At 44.5% G+C, this 26,969-nt stretch overlaps 1 protein-coding gene across 1 annotated transcript in view; it reads right to left on the bottom strand.

The window, feature by feature from the left end:
- LOC106821248 (myosin-10-like) overlaps positions 1-26,969 on the bottom strand; it is an 86,089-nt gene that overhangs the window by 39,895 nt on the left and 19,225 nt on the right. The window contains exons 3-4 of the mRNA XM_014825965.1: positions 11,744-11,771; positions 6,694-6,808 (exon numbers count right to left, since the gene is read on the bottom strand). Of these exons, the coding sequence (XP_014681451.1) occupies positions 6,694-6,808; positions 11,744-11,771 (143 nt within the window). The remainder of the gene's footprint in view (positions 1-6,693; positions 6,809-11,743; positions 11,772-26,969) is intronic.

The raw sequence follows: 26,969 nt of genomic DNA on the forward strand, positions 1-26,969 counted from the left end.
GGAATGTTCCCCCTTCTTTTACACTTCTTGACCTTTGACCTTTGACCCCCAGCTTCGACATCCCAACTCGTTTTCGGATTACCCCCCCACGTCCCGACTTTCGAATCCGTACGTCGAGCCGTTTAGATTTGTGCCCGACTGTTGACGCACGGACGAACGGACGGACGGACAGACGCACGCTCATGTGATTCTACAAGCTGCATCTGACTATGTCAGATGAGCTAAAAAACAGTGTGCGCAGCCATCTCGGAATGTAGGAACATTGACCTACGGGAGACACAAGGACGGCTGTGCGTGAGCGGGCCACTGTCTACACACATGCTCGACCTGAGACAGTAGCAGTGTGAATGGGTTGAGCTCCGATTACTGAACAACGTAACTCAACCATGTCGCGTGACCTTCATTCGGAATCGAACGACCCCACCGTGTCTCACTGCGAGCAGCTTGCCGTCACGGCCAGCGGTCATTCCTCATCCAGCGGTCACAGCTGACCACCCTAGGCATATTAACAGTTAGGGTTACACCCGCTCATAGAACCAAACAACTCAGGTTTTAGAAGGTAAACAGTTTATAGATTAGAAATTGCACAGGTAACACCCAATAATCTCCACTTGTATTTTTACTGCTACATTTTCCCCTCCATCATTTGTTACTTCGTTTTTTAGAGTATATAGTATAAAGTCTATTTAGACTAAGCATTCTAAATTGGTTTTGCTCGCTTTCACATATTTATGTTTCATCGCTTGTATAGGTAAAACATGTACGCCCTTTAAAATATAAATTCTGTGCCTGTCAAATACCATGAATTTTCCCTTATCAAAAGACCATTCTTCTAAGAAAAGAAAAATCAACTCGACATTTGCGATCAACTATGGCGTATGCAGAAATATTGTTCTTTCCAGAAAATTCTTCCAGACACACGCATGCACGCACGCCATACACACACACACACCTGGCAACAAATTCTAATACAACTGATCACTTCCTACTAGGGAGAGCTTACTAAGTGCTGGTGACACATGATTTATATTGGTGAATTTTCATATCTGTGAATGTAAAAGTGTTATATGGGCACTGCCAATACAGGGCTGATTTATGTACAGCGAGCCGATCACACGAGTGATGCGGCCATACTTACAATCAAATTGTCCTTCTGAGGTAGTCAGGCGCAACCAGGCATGCAAAAACAACCATAGTCATACAATTAGACATGCATTCATTCATGCTGGCATGCATATAACAATTAATATGTACAGAGAATGAAACTCCACAAAGTGTAGGTGTAGGAGAATGAATGGTTATAAACTTATATGGGGGGGGGGGCTGCACGGTGCCGCGAGTACGTGGCAGCGGGAAGGAATGCATAGTACAACGGGGAGGTGCACGGTGAAGGAAACACATGGTAGATGTAATCAAGAGCGTATAAAGAAGGAGAGCGTACAACGGAGAAATGCTGAAACCATGTTGCAGTATTAGTCGAATTAATAAACTTTCACCGTTTTATTTTGACGATTGTTTGCAGTATTATTGATCAGCTGGCCTACCTTGTTAATATAAAACAAACCGCATGTCCCTACGATGCCCCTACGCTGAGATAATGAGCGGTGAAAATCTGGTATTTTCCCCGAAAACCGACTCGAGATCACTTTTTACTGTGACTGTCTCTCGCTTAGAGATAACTTCGGGAAACCTCGCGTGTTTCCGTCAATAATTGACAAATGGAATGAATGACGTCTGTTATTGATTGCCATAGTGATGACCCCCACCTGTGCCCACCTCATGCTGGATGTAGTCAACTCTATAGTACTGACATGAGTCAGCCCTACCATGGCGCTACACAGCGGCGACCGGAAGCAATACACTGGGCACAAAGTGAGAGACAGTAACAGTAAAAAGTGATCTCGAGTCGGTTTTCGGCGAAAATACCAGATTTCCACCGCTCATTATCTCAGCGTAGCCTGGGCATCGTAGGGACATGCGGTTTGTTTTATATTAACAAGGTAGGACAGCTGATCAATAATAATCGTCAAAATAAAACGGGAAAAGTTTATTAATTCGATTAATACTGCAACATGGTTTCAGCATTTCACCGTTGTACGCTCTCCTTCTTTATACGCTCTTTATGTAATCAACGGTTGATTGATACATGGTGGAGGGAATGGGTGTTGGGATCGAACAATGGAGGGAATACACTGTGCGGAAAATGCCTAATATAGTGCAATAAATGGTTAAATGGAAACGAATGGTAGAGAAGGCATGAGTGGCAGGGGAGATACATGGCGAAGGGAATGAATGGTGGTGGGGATACAACGAAGAGATAAGTAAATGGTTAAGGGGGAAATGAATGGTAGAGAAAGAATAAAATGTGGAGCATCTGGTGGAGTGGAATGCATGGTCAGAGTGAATGAGTCCTGGGGATGAATAAATGGTGTCAGGAGGAATAATACATTGTGTAAATAATGTTGTATGTGATAAATATAGAAAGAGAGAATAAGGGAAAGGGAGGGAGGGAGTGAGAGAGAGAGCGAGGGGAGAGAGATGAAGTTTGGCTGGATTGTAGTCTTGCGAAGATTGTAGGAGAATACATACATAGTGTGGTGGCTCACACTCTCTGTACCTAATACTACTACTATATATATACTACGGAACGACTGGTAAACAACATAATTACGTGAGTGTTTGTTAAGTATATTTAAACAGCAAAACTGGGAAAATACTAATAATTAGCTACGTTATTTACGTTAACCATAACACTAACAGTATTTACAAACTAGCTAAGTGCTCTAGGACACGTGTCACAAAACAACGTAAACGAACTACGAATTCACGGCAATATGCAACATGCGCTCCATCTTTTTTTAGAGACGACTGGCTGAGGAAACTGTAACGCTCTGCCTTCTACACTAGTAACTTTCGCTAAGGCAAAAACTATACCCGATGAAAGGTAAAGAAGTGCATGCAGTAATCTACTTCCAGTAGACGCTGTCTCAACCATCCTGGAGCCGCGCTACCGAGACATAAATAGGAATAAAAACATGGTGCGATAATCCCCAGACGCGTTGAACTAGATCATGCAGACCCTCTCACAAACACCCTAAAAGTTACCCATAGGATTCATGCACCCAGTAATCCTTCCTATCATCTTGTCCCAGGACCCTTTTCCAATAATCTGCCCCCAACACCCTCATCCATCACCCTGCCTTGAGCAACCTGTTCCAAACACCCAGCCTACGCACCCTCTCCAATGACCTTCCAATGAATCCAATTACCTCTACCAACTTGTCCTTCATACCCTACCCTACCCTAACTCACTTTCCCACCACTCTGCTTCTAGCAATCTGGCCAAAACACTCCTAGGGGCCAACTTAACACACGTTGTGTGCTGTCATTACTAGCAGGCGACTGGTTACTATTATGAACTCTACTAGCCTAAGACGCTCTTCCACGTTCACTACAACCACGTGTACTGCATGCTATAGCTGCAAGAAAAGTGGCTGGGATAGAGAGCGAGAGAGTGACGCACGCACGCACGCACGCACGCACGCACGCACGCACGCACGCACGCACACAGAGGGGGAGAGAGTGGAGATAGAGAGCACGAGATAGAGGGTGGAGAGACAGAGCATGAGATAGAAGGGGGGGAAGAGATAGACAGAGAGATATAAGGGGCAGAGAGTAAGGGAGAGAGAGAGAGCAAAAGGGGGCGGAAGAGAGAGAGTGATTTCTCAATCCACCCACTGCCTGTATGAACCTCTGCCTCCCTGCCACCTTTCCTCACACCACTGTCTCTTTCATCACCTCTCTCCTACCTCGCCATCAATATTTTACACCTAGCTTGCTTGCAGTCACACCCACCAATCACACACATGCACGCACATACATATATACGGACGAACGCGCGCACACATCCACGCACGAACACACAGGTGGCTCGTACAGCGCGCGCATTACACCCTGATGACCAGCAGGTGAAAACACGCCAGTCTGGCGGTCACACCTTCCTGGCTATGAATTACAGTTTACACTAGGCAGGATGCCGGAGCGGACGCAGGATCTCAGCAACGCGTGCACGCAGCCAGCAGTGCGCACGTACTCCTGTCTAAAGTACTGCCACGCTGTTATCGCTGTTCAAAGATTTATAGTTAACGCTAGTTTGTACGTATCTTAGACAGTTACGGGCTGCGATAAAACGAAGGGCAGTATCGCGCACAAAGGAACCAACACATTGCTAACTATAATTTAGGGGTAACTTTTGGCTTTGTAGTAAGATAAGCCACAACGCTGATCATAACAATGGCGTTACCTTTACGAAATAATCCTAAGCCTGCTGTTTACCATGCCTGGGCCTATCTATATTAAGCAGTGTGCCAGCACCTCATAGGAAACTGTATACTACCGTTAGCGGGTGTGTTAATATATATGCACATTTATTATTCAGCACAGAGAATGCTTGAAATATTCCTCCAGAACAGAGGGACGCCGCAGTACGACCAGTCAGATATGGACAAAGCAGCGTATTTTTCTTAAAATGGATTATGTAAACCTATTTTCCAACACTTCCTTGCCCAACTCTCCTCCTTCCTCCCTCCCTCCCGCCCTCTCTTCCTCGCTCTCTATCTTTTTCGCACACGCTCTCTCTCACGCGCACGCGCATGCACACTTCCTGTTCTAACCTAGACACCGATAGGGGGCTGTTAACCTAGCCGCTGGTAGCACTTGACAGCAGCTTTTCTCAGAAGGAGAGCCGAGCCAAGGGTCGCAAACCAAGACCGGCTCCCCGTACCTCTACCCTGCAGCATCTCTCCTTGGAGGGGATTTCGCTCAGTACGGTGCGCGCGAACCGATCCGGTCGCTCTCAGGGTAGGAGACGGATTGGACGGTGCACACCACACGGCTGCACGGGTGGTAGGCATGCCAGCTATGCAAATTACCCCCGGAGATGACAATCGTGCGATACAACAAGTCAATAAATCATCGTAATTCTCGGGCAATTACGTACGGAGCGCAAGTAAAAAGAAAGGAGCGAGATATCTCCCTGTGTGCGCGCCCGCGCCATCCACGTAGTGGGAATGACTTGTCATACAGCTATTCACGACTGCCTATATATATAGAGCCAGGGGCAAAGAAAGAGGCAGCCGAGGAAGGCTGTCGAAACAAGTGGAACGGTAATGCAGGTGGACGACGTACACTGGCACACACAAGCGTTAGGGGCAGCTAGGATGACATAGTTACAGTAAACTGCCGACGGTAGGGGGAAGGGCAAGGTAGATGGCTAATTCACACAGTTACAGCCAGAAGCGGAGGCAATCAGAGAAAGGTGCTGTCAGATGGTAGGGTAACTGCTTACGGTTGTAAGTTGTAACCACAGGCACTTGGAACATTTCAACAATTATATTATAGTAAATAAACACGAAATGTATTTACTACCAGTCTTAATGTTTATGTATTCATTATGAACTAATAATTTTACGTAAATGCTGTTCACACGCTCTTCTGCAACATGGAATTTTACTGCACACACACACACCACTATGCACAAATTCTCTCACTTTCTGTGAGTTTTTGCACGGTGCACTGTCGTGAGTGTGGTGAAATTGTGTTTTGGAGAGAAGCGTACATAAACATTAAAGCTGCACTATGCGCATCCAAACGCTAATTTCTCCAGTACTAGACTAGCAAATACTTCATGTCATGCATAATCACACTACCTTATGGCAAAATAAACACTAGTTCCTCCCATTTCAGTGCGCGTTTGCTTAAAACCCACAAGAAACAGGTGCGAAATCTGGTAATCTGGCGCTAACGCTAAATTGTTTGCCAAACAATTTCGCCAAGAATCGGTTAGGTGACGTCACATGTTTTTATCTTTGCTACACCCGTACTGTACCGCTGTACCGCTCCACGGTTGCTTGGCAAAGCAACGAGAAAGTGTCAACAACATCGGAGAATTTGAACAACATTGGAAGTATTTTCAAATGCCTTTTATAAGACAACGCGCAGTGAAATGGGAGGAACTAGAGTTTATTTTGTCATAAGGTAGTGTGATTATGCATGACACGAAGTATTTGCTAGTCTAGTACTGGAGAAATTAGCGTTTGGATGCGCATAGTGCGGCTTTAAGACTTTAGTAGTAAATACAAATTGTGTAGCAATTTTAAGCATTAGCAAGATAACAGCCGAGTAAATGCAGTGTTTCCTGCTATCTTGAACTGCGCTATATAAATAGTCTCAGGAACGCAGATCTATGATGTGTTCAAGTAATGATAGTCGAGTTTACAAAAAAATGATATTTTGTGAAAAAAATGATAAAATGATAAACGCAGTTCATGTTTTTCTGAATACAAACCCAATGCTCCTGGTTGGACACTTTATTAACCTAATCACCTATTAAACTTACCCCTATCACTTTCCTGTGGTACTATTACATCCACCCACCCACTCACCCACCTTGTCAGCAGTGCTTCTAATCCCTCCCTCTTCTTAACAACTTGCCACACCATCACGTCACCATCCTACCCTACCCGTTCTCAGCACCCCCCTCCACCATAGCACCTACTAAGCACCCACATCCTACTCTACCTGCCCCCGTGCACCCTCATCTCACACAGCACTCTTCCTCTCCCCTCTCCACCTGCTGGTAGATGCCGCATCATCCAGCCAGCAGCATCGTCAGGCGAACGCGTCGTCTCATACCTTGAGGGGCTCCTGGAAGCTGGCGACATTCTTTGATCGATGCGACGCAGCAACATGCGCCAAGTACTGGATCACCTTCTTCGTGTTCTCCGTCTTCCCAGCACCCGACTCACCTCTGCAAACAGAACGTAACACACAGTGATAGACACGCTTGCGCAGCCTTTCCCCGTCCCTACGCCAGGCTCACCTTGCAAACAGAACGTAGACTAGAGCACAGTGTTGGTGACACAAGTTCTGAGTGACACACGCCCGCACAGCTTTTCCCGTCTCAGTGCCTTACATCCATGCTCCGTATACGTACATTTCTGCATTGTTGTGCTGGGTAACAAGCCCACAAATCGCGCTGGTAGTCAGATTTACGTATTGCCTTCCAATGCAGGCTGAAACATCTTGACGGTCGACAGCACTACCTTTTTAAAGCAAATTCTACCCAAGTAAACGTAGGAAATTCTGCAATAATAAAAGTTAAAATGTTGAATGAGCATCTCACTTTTACAATGCGATGCAGCACACCATAGGCCGTGTGAATCATCCAAGATCTCTAGAAATGTTTACCCTTTGCCTTTACGACTGGGTCTTGATTTAACTAATCATGCCGCGTGAAGAGTCTGGTCTACAACTAAGCTGATGTGGAAGGGTTTGCAGCGTTCAGGAGCATAGAAATGGTGGGTGGGAGGGTTCGGAGCGTTCAGGAGCATAGAAATGGTGGGTGGGAGGGCTCGCAGCGTTCAGGAGCATAGAAATGGTGGGTGGGAGCACTGTGAGGGCTCACAGCGTTACAGGAGCATAGAAATGGTGGGTGGGAGCACTGTGAGGGCTCACAGATTATTCGAACTTTCACAAACGGCAACATTAATAATTAGAGTGTGATAAACAAAAACATAAACATAAACATAAATATAACACAACATAACATAATATAATAAAACATAACATAACACAAACATAAATCAAAAACAACATCTGTATTGAACACATTCTATTAAAAAGTAACAACATCAGTTAAACCAATAATCTTGATTTAAGTTGATAATGTTGATCTTAATAATTATCTTGATGTTAATTTTGACAGCACGGCAGAATGAATGATGATGTATAGAACGCGGCGCGGTATTTTTATGATCGTTGCCAGCGCAGTCGGCGCGTGATTGGCGCGCAGTTGAGGCGCGGTGAGCGTTGCTAAGGCACAGTGCAAGCGTCGTTCGAACGCAACACGATCTGATTGGTCGCAATAATGACGCAGTCCGCGCAGTGCAAGCGTGATGCGGGCGTGGTGTTGAGCGTGGTGAAAGCTTGTTGAGCGCAATGAGATCGGGGTAAAGACGCACTTAGGTCGTAGTATAGACGTAGTTAGATCGTAGTATCGGCGCTGGGCCCGGCTGGGGCCCAATTGGCCACGCTCTCAACCACGCTCACCACGCTCGGGCAAATTTTTTAGGACGGGGCGATCGTGATGAGCGTAGCTCTGGTGTGACTGGGGCCTTACTGGCCAGTAAAATTTGGAGCTCGGACATCCGAGTAATCAATCATTAGATAGACCACCAAACGTTCCCGTTGCTGCGTGCAACACATGAGCATTATGTTACCACGGATTCATTGAGCCAGTCTATATGTATAGATACATCATCATAAGCTGCTAAGAATTTCTGAAGCGCAACCAGTGTAGACGCTCTCATTTCTATAGATCTGACAATAAATACACAAAATCCGCAACAAATAACAAATAGCTCAATCCGCATTATGGCGCTGTCACACCTCCGTATGAAAGCCAGCGTATACCGACGTATGAAAAATTTTGTGAATACGCTGGCGTACGTCGAATAAGTTATGGGTAAGCTTTGTATAAGTTAAGAGCACGCTGAAGCACGCTGAAGCACGCTGGTATACGTCGTAGTACGACGAAGGCAGTATGCCAGCGTATGCCTAGGGTCCCTGTATACAGAGAGTTGCGCCAACTCAGGATTTGACGCCATTTTGTTTCCAAATGGATCCTCACCGCTGCCGCTTAAGTACAGCGCTGTATGGATACGCTGTACAATGGTCCGTAGTAATTAATTAGACTAATCGTGCTTCAATAAAAGGCCGGGTCATACCAAAGACTTGAAAAATGGTACACACGACTTCTCTGCTTAGCATTCAGCAAAATAGAGATAGAGTGTGGTAAGTTAACTCGCAGTGCTACCAGTGGACTAACCCCCTACTGTAGCATTTACTGTGAAAGCAGCTGCGGGGCCTCAGGGTTACTGAAACGGAGATAGGCACCGCCCTATGCGCCATGTAGCTATGCGCTATGCGTATGAAGGCGCGGGAAGGATTTAAAATAATAATTTAATAATTAATTTGACTGGCGCAAACTTAATTAGCATTAAAAAATGTGTGCACAACTTTACGCAATATCAGCTACGATACTATCATACTAGTTAATAGATTAGCCCGTGAATACATGTTAAATTGAACTACAACTTGCAGAGCGTCTTGAACTAAGAAGAGAACTGCGAACACGCTCTACCCACATCACGAAAACATCATACGAACAGCACGTAATCAAATGAAAGTGAATTTCGCACCCTGTGCTAGCACTGACGCAAGCCACCTGCTGCCGGTTCGGCGGCGATCAGCTGCTACTGGTGGCCGTCTAAGGTTGGATGATCTCAGCCTATGCCAAGTAAAATCAATTGAAATCGTTCAAGTGAGTAGGATCAGTAGTCTCTTCTCTCGGCACGCGGCTGGATTTTGACAGTCACACAGTGGCAAGGGGTCCCCACTCCCCAGCACAGGATTCCTAACGAGACCAACGGCGTGCGACTTATAACAAATTGGTTGAGTCTGGACCAGAGATTTAGCAGGAAATGTCGACGTAGATATTAGGGGGGGGGGTGCGCATGATGATATTCACACATTCAACTGCAGACACTGGCGGTCTTGGTTTTTGAGTTGCATCGAATTTTTCTGATATTATTTTCTTACTACAGTATATATATGTACAAAAATCCGAATGCCAGAAATCCGGACCACCCGTGAATCCGGAGTTTTCTAAAACTCTCAAATTTAAAGTTTGGAGCATTCAGAAGCATAGAAATGGTGGGTGGGAGGGTTTGGAGCGTTCAGAAGCACAGAAATGGTGGGTGGGAGGGCTCGTAGCTTTCAAGAAAGTGAACTGAGCCTGGGAGGAGTTTGCAGATCTGGGAGAGTGGAAACAAAGATGGGATGGCTCGCTGGTTTCATGCTAAGTTTCAGCATCATCACTGGCGGTTACCTGTCCCAGATGGCTCCAAAGGCAAAGCAGCTGGTCCAAGAGTTAAAGTGGCCAGTTCTCGCTGTAAGGTGCTATACCTACTGTGAGCTCATCTATGTTGTAAAAATTCACTACAACTCATTTGTATTGCTACTTTCATAACATTTCTTCAGCAAATCTAAACAAAAGTACTTCTCTTATGAAAGTAGCACCACAGCAATGTTTACACATCCGGGACACAGCCGAGCAATCACAATTTTCATTAACAGTTCTTTTCTATGATAAAACAAGTTATAATTTATTATTCAATGTTTTTTCAGTACAAAATTGCGAAATTTGTTTAAATCATACGTTATCTACATTACTCATGCAATCAGCAAACGCCAAAACTCTCTCCATAAAGTTTTCAAAATGCTCTAAGTAGTACTTCGGAGCACATTACTGGCTAATGAGAACATTTCGTGATGTTCTCATACTGGAAGTATGCTCACAGACTCTATTGCGAGAACTGGCCACTTTTATAACGACTCAGAAATGTAGTTTTTATATATATCCTACTATTAGTATTATTAACGCTCTTAGTCGCGTATCCAATAAATTACCTCCAGTAAGTGTAAAGTTCAGACACAGGTGCAAATTATAACTAGAGTAAAAGTGCAAGAGTACTATCTTGCTCGCTCACTGCACATCACGGTTTGAGGCAGAGGCAAGGTGGGGGCAAACACCGCAAGCGAGAATCGGATTACCCAAGCAGCATTCACTAACAATAATATCCAGCCTGTCGGATTAAGATCGTGTCATATGTGCCAAGAGCATCAAGGAAAGCAGGCTGTGTTTTTAACAGTTCTACTGGAGCGTAAAGGGCTTAAGTAAGCGGCAATCTCGTTGACAGGCTTCCTTGTCAATAAAGACGGGAATGGATAACCACCTCCACACACACGCACGCATGCACGCACGCACGCGCGCGCATGTGCAGTGTGCACGCACATTATTATGCAGACAGACATACACAACACGCACGCACGCTAACCTGCTCACGCAGGCACACACGCCCAAACAGCACACCTGCTCACGCTCGCACCTGTATACGAACACACGCTATCATTCGGCAAAGTTTCACGAAGGTGACGCTGAACCGGATGGCAGTTGAGCATCGCTTGCCGCCGGCATCGCGGGCCGGTTGCAGCTCGCTAGTAACGATTTGTGACAGCGAAGGGTCAAGATTTCCTCAAAATAACAATCGGATGGGCCATGAGTCATTGGCTGACTCATATGCCACACTGAGTAACCTACAGTACTCTGTATTGCTGACTCTCCCTCGCCCTCTCTTTCTCCCTTAACCCCCCCCCTTCCTCTTTATCTGTGATACACTCAATCATCTCGTATATAATATTACAAGCACCAGCATGGAACTAATAACCAGCAGACAGTTACATACATGTAAACTTCCTGCGATCCTGCAGTAATCAATTACGCTACACTGAGAATGACCTCCCACTGATGAGTGAGTCAGCCTAGTATCCCTGGCAGCTTAGCATTACGTTTTACTTATAATACATGTACATGTATGCTCATTACTGCTCTAAATGTGTGACAACGTGGCAGTTATGGCAGAACTTTACCCGAAAACAAGGTAAGGATAAACAGTGACACCAACTATAGAGTACTGAAAAATGAATGAAAGCTCGAAAAACGATATACAAAAGTCTTTAAAAATATAGATGAAAGACAAACTTGAAAATGATCAATATTCATAGCGAATTTGATGAATCCATTAATTAACGAAGAAATCATGTGATGATGTGATGTACTTACGTGCACAGGATGGACTGGTCTTCTCTGTCTGCAAGAAACAAACAAAGACAAATTATAAATTATAATATAAATTAATCTTCATTCAACTGGCATTCATTTAGGCTGACAGTAGGATGTGTGAGATCAGCTCTAGTCTAAGCCACATGCAAAATGGAAGAAAGTGACGTTCGAACGTGATCAGCAATTATACATAAATTCTTAAAATTCAGAAGAGTGTACTGCTAGTGAATACTACTCGACATTTATATAAAACCGGCAGCAGGCATTGTATGGGCAGTCACCAATCATTAAAGCGAACAGAAGAACGAGAACAGAGAAGAGCGAATGAGAAGAGCGAACAGAGCCACAAATGTATGCAGTTCCGCATTGTAACAACACACTATTAAACATCAAAATTTCTTTCAATCAATGTATACAGTTGAACACCGTAACTTGTCGCCAATTAGTATTTAAAAGAGTACCTCCGACAACACTCTCCAATAGGGTTTCACACAAGTTGCTTTATAAACACGTGAAACAGTTCAACTAAGTAAATACTTAGTTGGGCTGATAGGGTCTATGTCCCCCAGGGTACTGCCGGAACGTACCCTGGGTACGGTCCGGTATACCGGAACGTACCCTGGTACTAAATACTACTATCTAATATGCCGGACCGTACCTCGCCTACTCCACTAACGAGTCTAGGGAGTCGCCTACGCCTACTCCCTAACCCTAACGGTAACCCTAATTCTAACCCTAACCCTAACCATATCAGCTAGATAGTTACCAGGGTACGTTCCGGTATACCGGACCGTACCCAGGGTACGTTCCGGCAGTACCCTGGGGGACATAGACCCTATGAGCCTTAGTTGGACTGTGTCACGTGTTATTATCGTGATATTGTGATGACAGGATTTGTTCTGTTGAAGTCTGTAAGCACAAATCTTTACACGTCTTTCTTTCAATCAAAAGAATCAATACTCGGGCATACATGAGAATATGATTTCACTGAAAGTCTGAAACTAAGTACTCTGTCAGACTGCATCAAACAAAAATGATATTTGATGAGAGCTGCCGATTTGTTCACAATTCAACACTGCCGTGATTGCAGTGATGTAGGGCAAGCACGCAACACGTACGCTACGTCTTTTTCTAAACACAATGTCTCTTGTACACGGTCACCCATCCTACATCCTCATCCAGAAGATGAATCACTGATTCGGCAGGAGCAGGAGCAGCAGCAGCAACGGCAGCAGCAAGAGGCAGCAGTCGCAGACACCCTGCCAGGACAGCAGCAAAGCTGGCAATCGCAGTAGTCACTGCTACAGTGGCTACTGATGTACAGTCATCGACGATCTGCCGACTCATGTGCGCTGCGACCTGTCAAACCAGTGAAGTCAGTCTCGCACCAGCTTGATTTACGGGATGCATCCCTGCCGTGTGCGTGCACGCCCCCCCCCCCGAATCGCGGATGCTTTTTTCGACTGAATGCAAAAAAGCTACCCCAACTGCACAGCAGCTAACACCCGTTGGGACATATGGCTCAAAATCTGACGGTCACCCTCGCCCAGGCTTTGTCTACCCGTCTCGCTCCACTAGGGCATGGAAAAAAGTATGCGGGCGAGTAAGTTGGCGGGCTGTGTAGTTGGCAGCGCCCCGATAGAAGCTAGCAGACTGGCTGTCACCTGCACCCGAAAGATTATCCGTCAGCTGGCCAGCCGTTGCTGAGCGGGATTCGGCGGTGATGCTATTGTTCTAACGAGACGAAGACGCAACTTTTAGTGTACAACGTGATACATGTATATATATCGAATGCTGTCAATTTCAATCCCTAACATTTGGGTGTCTCCCCACCGCCACTGTACGTAAATCTAACGATCGCAGTATGCCTACTGAGCTGTGTGCGGGTCTCTCAAGCTACCTCTGCATGCTGCGCCTCTGTAACTTCATCCGTACGAGCCCGCTGACCCGCTACCAACTCTGTCTACACTTCACTCCACCGGCTACTAACCGTATGTGTTTACACTTCCCTCCTAGTGGCACAGGAATTTGTTTTCGCTACTTCTCCTTTTACCTCAGACTCTCACTCACGCACGCACGTTCGAGAAACACCGGCGCAGTTCTCACAAGCTTCACCGACTCCAAAACTCCGCACTGGCCGTACAGGCGGCTTTAAAAATAGCTATATGACTAATAATCGTTGGTGGGTAATGCGGCGTAAAAAAATCCATGAGTTCGTGCACCGTGAGTCAAGTTAGTTCATCTCATCATGCATTATGCACTTTTTAATTTTAACAGAGGAAGATGTGAAATACATTCTTTATCAGGCGATATTGTGTGTGTGTGTGTGTGTGTGTGTGCGTGCGTGCGTGCGTGCGTGCGTGCGTGCGTGCGTGCGTGCGTGCGTGCGTGCATCTCATCTACCACATTCTCCGTCTTTTCCTACACTAAAACTCGGCCAGCACGCAGCAGATGTCTATCAGCTAATTATGCTATATAATAATGTAACCTTTCTGCCATCTCTGCTTGGAAACGAGAGAAACGCGCCCCAAGCACTCTCTCGCGCTCACGCACGCATTCGTCCATTTTTGGCCGCAGACACGAGTGATCACGCGGCAGGCCAGCCTTAACAGACTCCGCCGAAACCAAGCGGTCTCACAATATTGATCATGAGCTTCCAGGAGACGTAAAAACAGTGCAAACATTAAATGGAATGTGCATCGAAGGTGGATGACCCGACATCTACTGGTTAGAGCTATCGTGCGGGCTCGCGCGCGCGTGCGTACAGTCCTCGCGGCTCACAACCCGGAATGCGATTCTTGTTCTGACAGCTTGATTATGTTTACTAGAAAACTCGCTCCTCTTAAGTGCTGATTTGGGATGTGCGGGGTTTTACCGGGCCGTGCAGCTGTCACAGGCGATGAGAATGTATCGGGTAGCTACTAGCTAGGTAGGTGAGTGAGTGACTGCGCGCATCCATTCCGCCGGAGACGAGAGTCTTAACCTTCTTAGGTTGCGTGTGACAGCCACTATAGTGTTAGCAGTCATAAGCTTTCGACTACATCCCATCATATTATACCCAACAATCACCGCAGAGCAAACATGTGGTTATTTAAGCATCATGCAGGCTTGACATGGCAGAGACGGGGGCAGTGCATCGCGCGACTGGATTTTTTTTAAACAGAATACTCACAGACAGAGGGTACCCGCCTTCTGTTGGGAAGCCGTCTATCAAAAAACAAGTTGCTATCTGGGGCTTCCCTAGTTCACACATAGACTTCCGACACTATTTAACACCCTACGACTGGGAATGCACTAGCTTACTCATACACTGGCGATTCTTCAACATGTGTCCCGCTATCTGCGTTTTCACCAGCTTTGCCAGTGTCCAAAATATGTACAAATACGCGAATAGGCTGAACCGCTAGTCCCGAGCGCATATGTTGCCTCCGCCAAGTGCAACGAGTAGGGCGACTATGAATTTGACTGCTGCCAAATCTTCTACTCATCCATCGCAGCCATCAAAATCACCGCATGCCTAGCACACCGCCAACAGCTGATGCTTCCAGCCCTGGCTAATTCAGGGGCATGATCGATACAGTCCGGTGGTTTACAGCCTCCCGGGCTGCTTTCCAACCTCAGCAGCAAGGCCTATAGATCTATAGATCTATAGGCCTTGCTCGGCAGCACACATGTATGCGCAATCGTGCAAGCATCCACGCTCGGAGCGCTTCATTCATCATAAATAGTAGCATCATAAGTCTAAAATGTCATAACTACAAAAAGTTATGACATTTTAGACTTATGATCGCCATAAATCACAACTTTTTATCTCCTGACAACAGTATAGTACTGTGTGCATTTGTGTGGTGGTGGTGGTGGTGGATGCTGCTGCTGCTGCTGCTGCTGCTGCTCCAACCCACTTGTACAGATGAAGCCATGTAATATTGCAATTCCATAACAAAAAACATTAGCTTTCAATTTCATTGATAATGGATCTGCTTTTACAACCCGCACAATTCTTGGGGGTGCAGGGATGACTATGTAAATAGATATATGAACTAACGTGATGGACCAGCGGGCAACGGGGACACACATTGATCACAATCCCACTGAGAATACGGTTAGTAGTCAGGAGGCTTATGCACGTAACAGAGCCCAAATCTGCAAATTATGAAAGACATTTTTAAGGGTCAAATCTGGGTTCATATGTTCCTCAACTAAGAATTTTTTTATATCCATTTGGAAACAACATGTCGTTAGTGTTGTCAATCGGTTGTAATTTCGTAATCGATCATCGGTTGGACCCAAGTAACCGATGATCGGTTACAATCGGTTACTCGGGGTGTTGAATGCCTGCGTGTGCGTAACGTCGTGCGCATGTACGTGTGTGCTAACCCGACCAGGCTGTGTGACTGACGTCAATATACAGGTATTCTAACCCTAGCAACCTATGCTCGGTATTCTAACCCTAGCAATACCGTTTCTTGGAGCTACGTGTGTGCATGTATGTGGTTGTCTAGCCCTGTTTACTGTTTGTTTTGCACTGTTTACTACTGTGTATAATACGTAACATGTATGTTAATAAAAGATAACTTGTATAGTAGCGATGATATCTCTGATTCTCATCACTTTTCCAAGTTTTTTTTTTTTATGAAATCGATTATGGATTTTGATAACAAAGCGCTTGGTTCGAACCACTGTTCAACCGATGATCGAGTATAATCGATGATCGTGAGTCGTGACATCACTACATGTCGTCCAGCGACCACATGACCAATTTTTTCCGACTCGTCATGGCGCAACTCTCTGTATATAGGGACCCTACGTATGCCCATACGCCCTGCATACGCGGGCCATAAGTCGAAATACGTCGAGATAATGTCTAGCGTACCCAAAACTTACGAGTAACGTGCTTTGAACCTTTGTGTAACTTATATCGAACTTATCTCCAACGCATATTGATGTATGTAGACGTATTTGCCGTGTTCCAGACGACCACAGAACTTGCTGAACGTGTTTCTAACTTACAGCTACCGTATAATGGCGTATTGGCAGCGTTTAGGGGAATTGGTATATAAAAAAAATGGTATTGGCATGTTGATACTGCGACGGTGATGTTGATACTGCGATGTCTAGTGCGGTTATGATTTGAATCGGCGAGCGGCAGCCTTATTATAGGCTACGACACGTGATCGGCGGCGATACACTGCCGTGTGCTATGCATAAGCTGGGCATCGTTGGGCATAAGTTGTGAACGCCGGCGTGTTGCTAAGCATTCGTTGGTATAAGTTATCTATAAGTTATCGAAACGTTCTATATAAGTTACTAATTATACGTTATGTATACGTCCAACTCGTTATGTATACGCTATGTATATGCCCAAAATTGAAAAAAACATCGATAGTTCAGCGTATGCCAGCGTTTTAGAGAAATTTTGATACGCCGGCATACGCTGGCTAAATCGTCAAGGTGTAACAGGGCCATAATGGCAAAACAAATGGAGATACCATTGCGTGAACCCAACCACGCAAGCTACTAAATACTGTATTTAACGTACCTGCATGCACCTAATCAGGACACGAAATAACGAATATTTTTCTGCACGCACACCATTTTTTCAGTGTTGTACTGCAGGTTTACCTGCCTTTAATAACTACAACGTGGCATTCAGAAAACAATAAAAATACACCAATAAAAATATAATGACATCACACCATTACATTTATTCCTTTTGCTATGCCGCAGCACTACATTTGAATATATGCCAATTTATTGACAGCCCAGGGTGTTAGCCAGGAAAAAAAATCAGGGAGTCTTGCCATCCGAGCAAAGCGAGGATGCTGCGGGCGCGAAGGGTGTGGGAGGAGTTTTCCCCCTCCTATGGTGCAGATTTTTTTTTAAACAGTAACTTCCCCTTAAAATGGAGGAAATTTAGTCTAAAATGCTAAAAAGACAGGAATCTGATATGATTTTATATTCTTATAAGCACTGTTGTCAGTTATACAAGAAGGTGTCATTAATGCATCTACTCTACATAATGATGTTTCACTATGTAGAGTGAGACTAAAATTGGGCTGCCCTCATGCTGTCTCTATCAAATTTCATCCGTCGGTCTCATCCAAGAATAGGCCGTCCAAAAGACGGGTAGACGGGTCTCTGGCTAATGCACTGTGACAGCCTGATCCCTCAATGCTATAAAAACAACCTTACGTCGTCGACATATATATATGTCTTGTCTTAGAGTGCAACAGAACCTACTTGCAGACCGCGTAATGAGACAGTGTGTAACACCATTTTTTAAGCATAGCAAATCAGTGTACCATCATTTTAAAAGTATGACAAACCAGTGAACATTTAAACATGGCAAACTACTGTTCAAGACTGTTTCTTACGTTATTTTATTTGTTAAGACAGGACAAATTTAGGAAAAAACGGCAGTATAGCAGACCTGGCCAGCTGACGTCTGCTAAAGCAATTTTAACCGTTTTGAGGGGATTCAAGCTTTTTTAACGTTACGTTTAATAGGCCTACTCAAGCCTCTTCAGTCAATAAGTTTGCTATTTCTGTAAAGTAGAGGGCCTACACCAAGGCTCGACACTATAGCAACTAATTAATGCGTAAAATCGCCACCACACCATAGACGGTATTTGGGGTTCTTGTATATATAAGATAGCCGAGTCGGTGTACAGCTAGTGACAGGTTAACTGTTACCGGTTCGCGACAGGTTAACTGTGTATTGTCAGGTTAACTTGTGTACTGTCTGCAGTGCATGCGTGGTACGGTAAAAATACACGCGTCAGATGTCCTGGTCGAACGGCAATTCTTAACAATCGATTCCCGCGCTGGCAAACTTTTATTGTGGTGGAATTTAATCGGGGCGGAGATAATTTAAACGGGGCGCAACGATTCAAACAGGGGGGAGTTTTCCCAAACGGGGCACAACGATTCAAACAGGGGGGAGTTTTCCCAAACGGGGCGCGCGCGCCCCGTTTGCGCAACGTAGGGAGAACCCTGCATTTTACTTTAAAAGTGCTCGTTTTGATAAATGAAGCATGCTGTATTTGCTAATGAATAAACTATCAAAATAAATTTACATGTTCATCTCTTCTTTATTCCTCCTTAAAAATTTAAAATTGAATTTTAAAAGTACTGCCCGAGACACTGGAAAATCCAAACCGACCCAATCTCCGAGCAGTCCGGATTTTTGGACTGATAGTGCTACTGTAGAAGTATATAATTAGGAGTACAAACTCTAAATTGCCATATTTCTTTGGTTGATCTTTTATCAGTTATGAAATCAGTTTGTCTCAGCGAATTAATGGGAAAACACTGCTCTACTTATCTTAGATAAATCAAATTCCAATTTATTAACAATTTTTATTGAACTGGAAAATACATGTAAAATAAAGAACTGATAACTGATCAACACACTTTTATTTTATACTTATTGGAGGAAAGGTGACATATGCACTGAATCTCATCTCAAGAACAATAATATTATTCAGCGAGCACTGGAGGAAACTCTTGGTGACAGCTCTAAGCTTGTCCGTCCAGTCACGACTGCAAGTATACCTGTAGGTGTAAAGAGCGCACGTACAGGGGGCAGCAGAGTCGCGAGTCCTGAGGGACACACACACATATATACACAGCTTCTTAGAAACCATAACAAACTCTGACAGCACTTAAACGAGCCATCCCTCTGCCGCCACCCAGCCGGTGGCCGCAACCACCAAAAATAACTACCACCGACTACACCCTAGCTTCGCACTGCAACTACGCGTCGTCTATGTAAATAAGAGTTACTCTCGGCTGTTCTAAGACCCACGAAGTATAGAGAAGACGAGGCCAATTCCCCTTCCCACCAACCCACTCACTGACGAGCGGATTTCAACCATGGTGTCTTGTATATTGATTGACTTCACCAATTCTACGTGCCAGCCATGCACGAGTCTCTGAATTTATGCTCATGAAATAAAAGGCAGATTCTCTACAATTGCGGCATTAATTTATGAACTAGCATCTCTGCAGGTTACTAGGAGAGAATCCTCGAAACTGCTGATTAGCTAAGCCTGCCGCAATCCGCTCGCGTGAGCAGTATGCCAGTACCGCTACAGGTAAACGTGTGGGTTTACCTACGCCACAATTATCGCGTGAAAAAATGGCTACTGGAAAGACTGGACGAAATGTCTCATCCCACTCACTTATATAGTAGATTCAGACCGAACCCGTACTTTGTTGTCTCTGAACATCTCAACGTCATTCTTGGTAGTCGGTACTTAACGACCGGTCCGGTGGCCATAGGGAGTGGGGTCTTAAGAGCCCTGCTCTGATTATTGTTTTATCTCAGCTCTAAAAGACAAATATTCGTCAATATAAAGCAGCCAGAGAAAACAAGCAGTGTAACACAAGCTTCTATGTTTCGTTTGAGACGCTGCAGGAGCGTATAGGTAACAAATTTTGCCTGGGGGCAATGCCACGTGCAGGTTGTGTTCGGGGAAGGTGACCGCCATTGAACATATAATTAAAAATGTTAATCTAAATATCTCTAGCGGCAACAGCCTCCCTCCCTTGCCCCCACTCCGATAGCTATGCCTATATTATATTAGGCCCTGCGCTGTAATGTACGCGGTCAGGACATGTCCCAGAACGAAATAGCTATTTTATTTCCTTTTATAGACCCTTTTATTTCAAGGACACTGTTATCCACAGGATACGGCACCAGCACTTCTCACATCCTCGCAGACACAGCTTGTGCCAAGCAGCACGAGCTACTGCTGCTACTGCTGCTGCCATTGATGCTTTCCTCGAAACACACCGTGAGGTGATCACATCTCGCTTGTCATGCCGCGCACTGCCAACTCTGATTCCGTCTGAAACTGATTTTTCCCGATAGTTATCAGTATCGCTGAACTGTATAAACATTCCAGAAGGCAGCCCTCACTCACACTTCCTCTGCCGTCGCTCTAAAAACATTTTGTAGCCACAAGGCATGGGAAAATTGCACAGGTTTGCTTATACCCCAGTCACACCAGGGCCCCGATCTCACTACGCGCGTACTACGCTCTAAGAGCGTGGTGAAAACGTGTAGAACGCAGTGTGGACGTATATGGACGTACTGCGATCGTGATCGTGCGCGGTGCAGTCAGCATGAGCGTGGGCGTGGGACGTGTACAAACTTTGAACATGTTCAAAATAATCGTGGTGCGCGCGGTGCGGAAAGTACAGCGGCAGTGGCGGCGTATTAGGACGTGGAAGGCGTAGTACCCACGTAACTCGAGCATAGTACGAACTTAATGGTCGTATCGCAAGCGTGTCGGGTGCGTGAGAATTGTCGCCCTGTTCTCAGCACGATGTCAATACGTTTTCATACGTTTTAATTTGGGGTGCTACCGCTGGCCACCCACCAGTTCAGTGTCCACTATGGATAAGGCAACACTACTCCATGCCATGTTCTCGTAGAAAAACTCGAACTACTTGATTGCCAAGGCATCATGCTGAGGAGACGAGGAGGAAAAATAGAAAGACAACAAAGATCTTGCTGGGTGGGGTCCGTGGCTTTCGGTAGAAGACGACTTCCTCTATGGTCACTATGATCGCTCATGGCTGAGACTCCTGCATGGAAGATCAAGCATCCTTGCTTCAACTTCCTGAGGATCCCTCCGGAGATGTTCGATGAACTGCTTGTCAGAAATTGGGCCGAAAATCCAGAAGCAGGATACCCGATACAGAAAAGCACTTGAACGCAGGACTGAAACTGCAATCACCATAAGGCATCTAGCATCGGTGATAAATATCCCTCACTTCAGTATGACTTCAGAGTGGCCGCAACACCACCACTCGGCTGTTGGTTCCGAAGGTGTGCCAGGCTATTGTAAGAAGAACACAAAGAGGAGGTCATTTCGTGTCCTAACGATGCCAAGAAGAATGGCATGCCATTGCGAAGATTTCCGGAAAAATGGAATGTGCCCCATGCCTGCGGTGCCATCGACGGAAAAACATGTGGCCATCAGATGCCCACGGAACTCTGGCTATTGTATCATACCTATAAGGCTTCTTTTCCGTGTGCTGTATGGCTTTGGTGGATGCCGACTACAAGTTTGTGTGATAGACGTGGGTGGATACGGGTCACAGTCCAGACGCTCACTTACAACGATACGGAATTTGAAGACTGTCTAGAAGATGGATCCATTTGGCTTTCCTGATCCAGATCCACTGCCGAAAGATCAGGAACATGCCGTTATTTTTCCTGGAGACGATGCTTTTGGACTGAGAACATACCTTATGAGCATACTCACACCGCGGCAAGACAAGGAAGAGATGATCACACTAAGGATCTCCAGAGGGAGACGCGCGTGTCGAAAATGCATTCGGCATACTGGCCCGAGATGGCAGCTTCTACTCACAACATACAGCAAACTGCCCAAGACAGTGAGCTCATCATCGAGGCTTGCATCTGCCTTGCATAACTCATGAGAATACGCTACCCAGGCCTTCAGATGCACAGCTTGACAATGAAGACGAGCAACATTACATGGTGCCAGGACTCTGGAGAGAAACACAAATATGCACGATGTCAATCGAGTGACCGGCCCGAACCGCGTGACAGCGTGGCCGCAAAGAAAGCAGAGAGAGTACCTGAAACTGTACTTTAATAGTCCGACAGGATCTGTGCCATGGCAGGACCGTATGATAATGTGAGAGATGGATGGACTACGTTGAAGGATGGATTTTATGATACATGATGAAGACAGATTATTGACTGTAAGAGGCTAAAATAATTGTCTAATAAAGATGTAAAATGTATCTTTTAAATAAATCCAAAAAGACACGATTATTGTAAATCCAAGTCCAATAAAGTTATGTTATATTTATGTTAATAAAGTGTAAATAAAGATATGTCATACATATATTTGAAATATATCAAAATACATGTGTGTAATAAAAATGAAATTACTATTTAAAGATAAAAATGTGTTGCACTCATATGATTGTAACACATTTTTAATTTGAAATTTATTTAAGTTCACTTTTATTACTTACAATCACAGATTTATTTATACAAACAAATAACTAAGCATTAAACATAAATCTTGTTTTTGGTGGAAACCCTGATTTATTCGAACTTTCCAAAACGGCAACATTAATAATTAGAGTGTGATAAACAAAAACATAAACATAAACATAAATATAACACACATAACATAATATAATAAAAACATAACATAACACAAACATAAATCAAAAACAACATCTGTATTGAACACATTCTATTAAAAGTAACACATCAGTTAACCAATAATCTTGATTTAAGTTGTAATGTTGATCTTAATAATTATCTTGATGTTAATTTTGACAGCACGGCAGAATGAATGATGATGTATAGAACGCGGCGCGGTATTTTTATGATCGTTGCCAGGCAGTCGGCGCTGTGATTGGCGCCGCAGTTGAGGCGCGGTGAGCGTTGCTAAGGCAAACAGTGCAAGCGTCGATTCGCAACGCAACACGATCTGCTTGGTCGGCATAATGACGCAGTCCGCGCAGTGCAAGGCGTGATGCGGGCGTGGTGTTTGAGCGTGGTGAAGCTTGTTGGGCGCAATGAGATCGGGTAAAGACGCCACTTTAGGTCGTAGTATAGACCGTGTTAGATCGTAGTATCGGCGCTGGGCCCGGTTGGCCCAATTGGCCACGCTCTCAACCACGCTCAACCGCTCGCGGCAAATTTTTTAGGACGGCGATCGTGATGAGCGTAGCTCTGGTGTGCATGGGGCCTTATGGCCAGTAAAATTTGGAGCTCGGACATCCGAGTAATCAATCATTAGATAGACCACCAAACGTTCCCATTGCTGCGTGCAACACATGAGCATTATGTTACCACGGATTCATTGAGCCAGTCTATATGTATAGATACATCATCATAAGCTGCTAAGAATTTCTGAAGCGCACCCAGTGTAGACGCTTCATTTCTATAGATCTGACATAAATACACAAAATCCGCAACAAATAACAAATAGCTCATCCGCATTATGGCGCTGTCACACCTCCGTATGAAAGCACAGCGTTATACCGACGTGATGAAAAATTTTGTGTAATACGCTGGCGTACGTCGAATAAGTTTATGGGTAAGCTTTGTATAAGTTAAGAGCACGCTGTAACCACGCTGGTATACGTCGTAGTACGACGAAGGCAGTATGCCAGCGTATGCTTAGGGTCCCTGTATACAGAGAGTTGCGCCAACTCAGGATTTTGACGCCATTTTGTTTCCAAATGGATCCTCACGCTGCGCTTAGTAAGCGCTGTATGGATACGCTGTACAATGGTCCGGTAGTAATTAATTAGACTAATCGTGCTTCAATAAACTCAAAATCACAGGATTATAGCTAAGAATGTGTCTATGTGTATCTAGATTTCTAGAAATGTAACTCAAATCGTTCGCGCCATATGATAATTTAAATTGTAGTGTTGTCAATCGGTTGTAATTTCGTAATCGATCATCGGCTGGACCCAAGTAACCGATGATCGGTTTACAATCGGTTACTCGGGTGTTGAATGCTGCGTGTGCGTAACGTCGTGTGCATGTACGTGTTGTGCATGTATGTGCTTGTTTAGCCCTGATTTACTGTTTGTTTTGCACTGTTTACTACTGTGTGTATAATACATGTACTGATTGTCATCACTTTTCCAAGTTTTCTTGTTCAAATTAAAAAAAAAAAAAATTATTTATTTATTTATTTTTGATTAAATCGATTATGGATTTTGATAAACCAGCGCTTGGTTCGAGCCACTGTCACGATGATCGAGTATAATCGATGATCGTGACATCACTATTTAATTGTACACTTTCTTACGGCACATAGCCGTGCATATCCATTTGGAAACAACATGTCGTTAGTGTTGTCAATCGGTTGTAATTTCGTAATCGATCATCGGTTGACCAAGTAACGCATGATCGGTTACATCGGTTACTCGGGGTGTTGAATGCCTGCGTGTGCGCGTAACGTCGTGCGCGATGTACGTGTGTGCTAAACCGACCAGGCTGTGTGACTGACGTCAATATACAGGTATTCTAACCTAGCAACCTAATGCTCGGTATTCTATGACCCTAGCAGATACGCGTTTCTTGGAGCTACGTGTGTGCATGTATGTGGTTGTCTAGCCCTGTTTACTGTTTGTTTTGCACTGTTTACTACTGTGTATAATAGCATGTATGTTAATAAAGATAACTTGCTATAGTAGCGATGATATCTCTGATTCTCATCACTTTTCAAGTTTTTTTTTTTTATGAAATCGATTATGGATTTTGATAACAAAGCGCTTGGTTCGAACCACTGTTCAACCGTATGATCGAGTATAATCGATGATCGTGAGTCGTGACATCACTACATGTCGTCGCAGCGACCACGTGACCAATTTTTTCCGACTCGTCATGCGAGCGCACTCTCTGTATATAGGCGACCCTACGTATGCCGATACGCCCTGCATACGCGGGCCATAAGTCGAAATACGTCTGAGATAATGTCTAGGTACCCAAAACTTACGAGTAACGTGCTTTGAACCTTTGTGTAACTTATATCGAACTTATCTCAACGCATATTGATGTATGTAGACGTATTTGCCGTGTTCCAGACGACCACAGAACTTGCTGAACGTGTTTCTAACTTACAGCTACCGTATAATGGCGTATTGCAGCGTTTTAGGCGAATTGGTATATAAAAAATGGTATTGGCATGTTGATACTGCCGACGGTGATGTTGATACTGCGATGTCTAGTGCAGTTATGATTTGAATCGGCGAGCGGCAGCCTTATTATAGGCCTACGACACGTGATGCGGCGGCGCGATACGCTGCCGCGTGCTATGCATAAGCTGGGGCATGCGTTGGGCATAAGTTGTGAACGCCGGCGTGTTGCCTAAGCAATTCGTTGTATAAGTTATCTATAAGTTATCGAAACGTTTCTATATAAGTTACTAATTATACGTTATGTATACGTCCAACTCGTTATGTATACGCTATGTATATGCCCAAAATTGAAAAAAAACATCGATAGTTCAGCGTATGCCAGCGTTTTAGAGAAATTTTGATACGGCGGCATACGCTGGCTAAAATCGTCAAGGTGTAACACGGGCCCATAATGGCAAAAACAAATGGAGATACCATTGCGCTGAACCCAACCACGCAGCTACTAAATACTGTATTTAACGTACCTGCATGCCCACCTAATCAGCGACACGAAATAACGAATATTTTTCTGCAGCGCACACCATTTTTCAGTGTTGTACAGCAGGTTTACCTGCTTTAATAACTACACACGTGGCATTCAGAAACAATAAAAATACACCAATAAAAATATAATGACATCACACCATTACATTTATTCTTTTGCTATGCCGCAGCACTACATTTGAATATGCCAATTTATTGACAGCCCAGGGTGTTAGCCAGGAAAAAAATCAGGGAGTCTTGCCATCCGAGCAAAGCGAGGATGCTGCGGGCGCGAGGCGTGTGGGAGAGTTTTCCCCCTCCTATGGTGCAGATTTTTTTTTAAACAGTAATTCCCCTTAAAATGGAGGAAATTTAGTCTAAATGCTAAAAAAGACAGGAAGTCTGATATGATTTTATATTCTTATAAGCACTGTTGTCAGTTTACAAGAAGGCTGTCATTAATGCATCTACTCTACATAATGATGTTTCACTATGGTAGAGTGAGACTAAAATGGGCTGCCCTCATGCTGTCTCTATTCAATTTCATCGCGTCGTCTCATCAAGAATAGGCGTCCAAAGACGGTAGACGGGTCTCTGGCTAATGCACTTGCTGACAGCCTGATCCTCAATGCCTATAAAACAACCTTACGTCGTCGACATATATATATATGTCTTGTCTTAGAGTGCAACAGAACCTACTTGCAGACCGCGTAATGAGACAGTGTGTAACACCATTTTTAAGCATAGCAATACAGTGTACCATCATTTTAAAGTATGACAAACCAGTGAACATTTAACATGGCAAACTACTGTTCAGACTGTTTCTTACGTTTATTTTATTTGTTAAGACAGGACAAATTAGGAAAAAAACGCAGTATAGCAGACCTGGCCAGCTGACGTCTGCTAAAGCAATTTTAACCGTTTTGAGGGGATTCAAGCGCTTTTTTAACGTTAGCGTTTAATAGCCTACTCAAGCCTCTTCAGTCAATAAGTTTGCTATTTCTGTAAAGTAGAGGCGCTACACCAAGGCTCGACACTATAGGCG

The sequence above is a fragment of the Priapulus caudatus genome, unplaced genomic scaffold (assembly GCF_000485595.1).
Source record: "Priapulus caudatus unplaced genomic scaffold, Priapulus_caudatus-5.0.1 Scaffold65, whole genome shotgun sequence".
NCBI classification, from domain to species: Eukaryota; Metazoa; Priapulida; class Priapulimorpha; order Priapulimorphida; family Priapulidae; genus Priapulus; species Priapulus caudatus.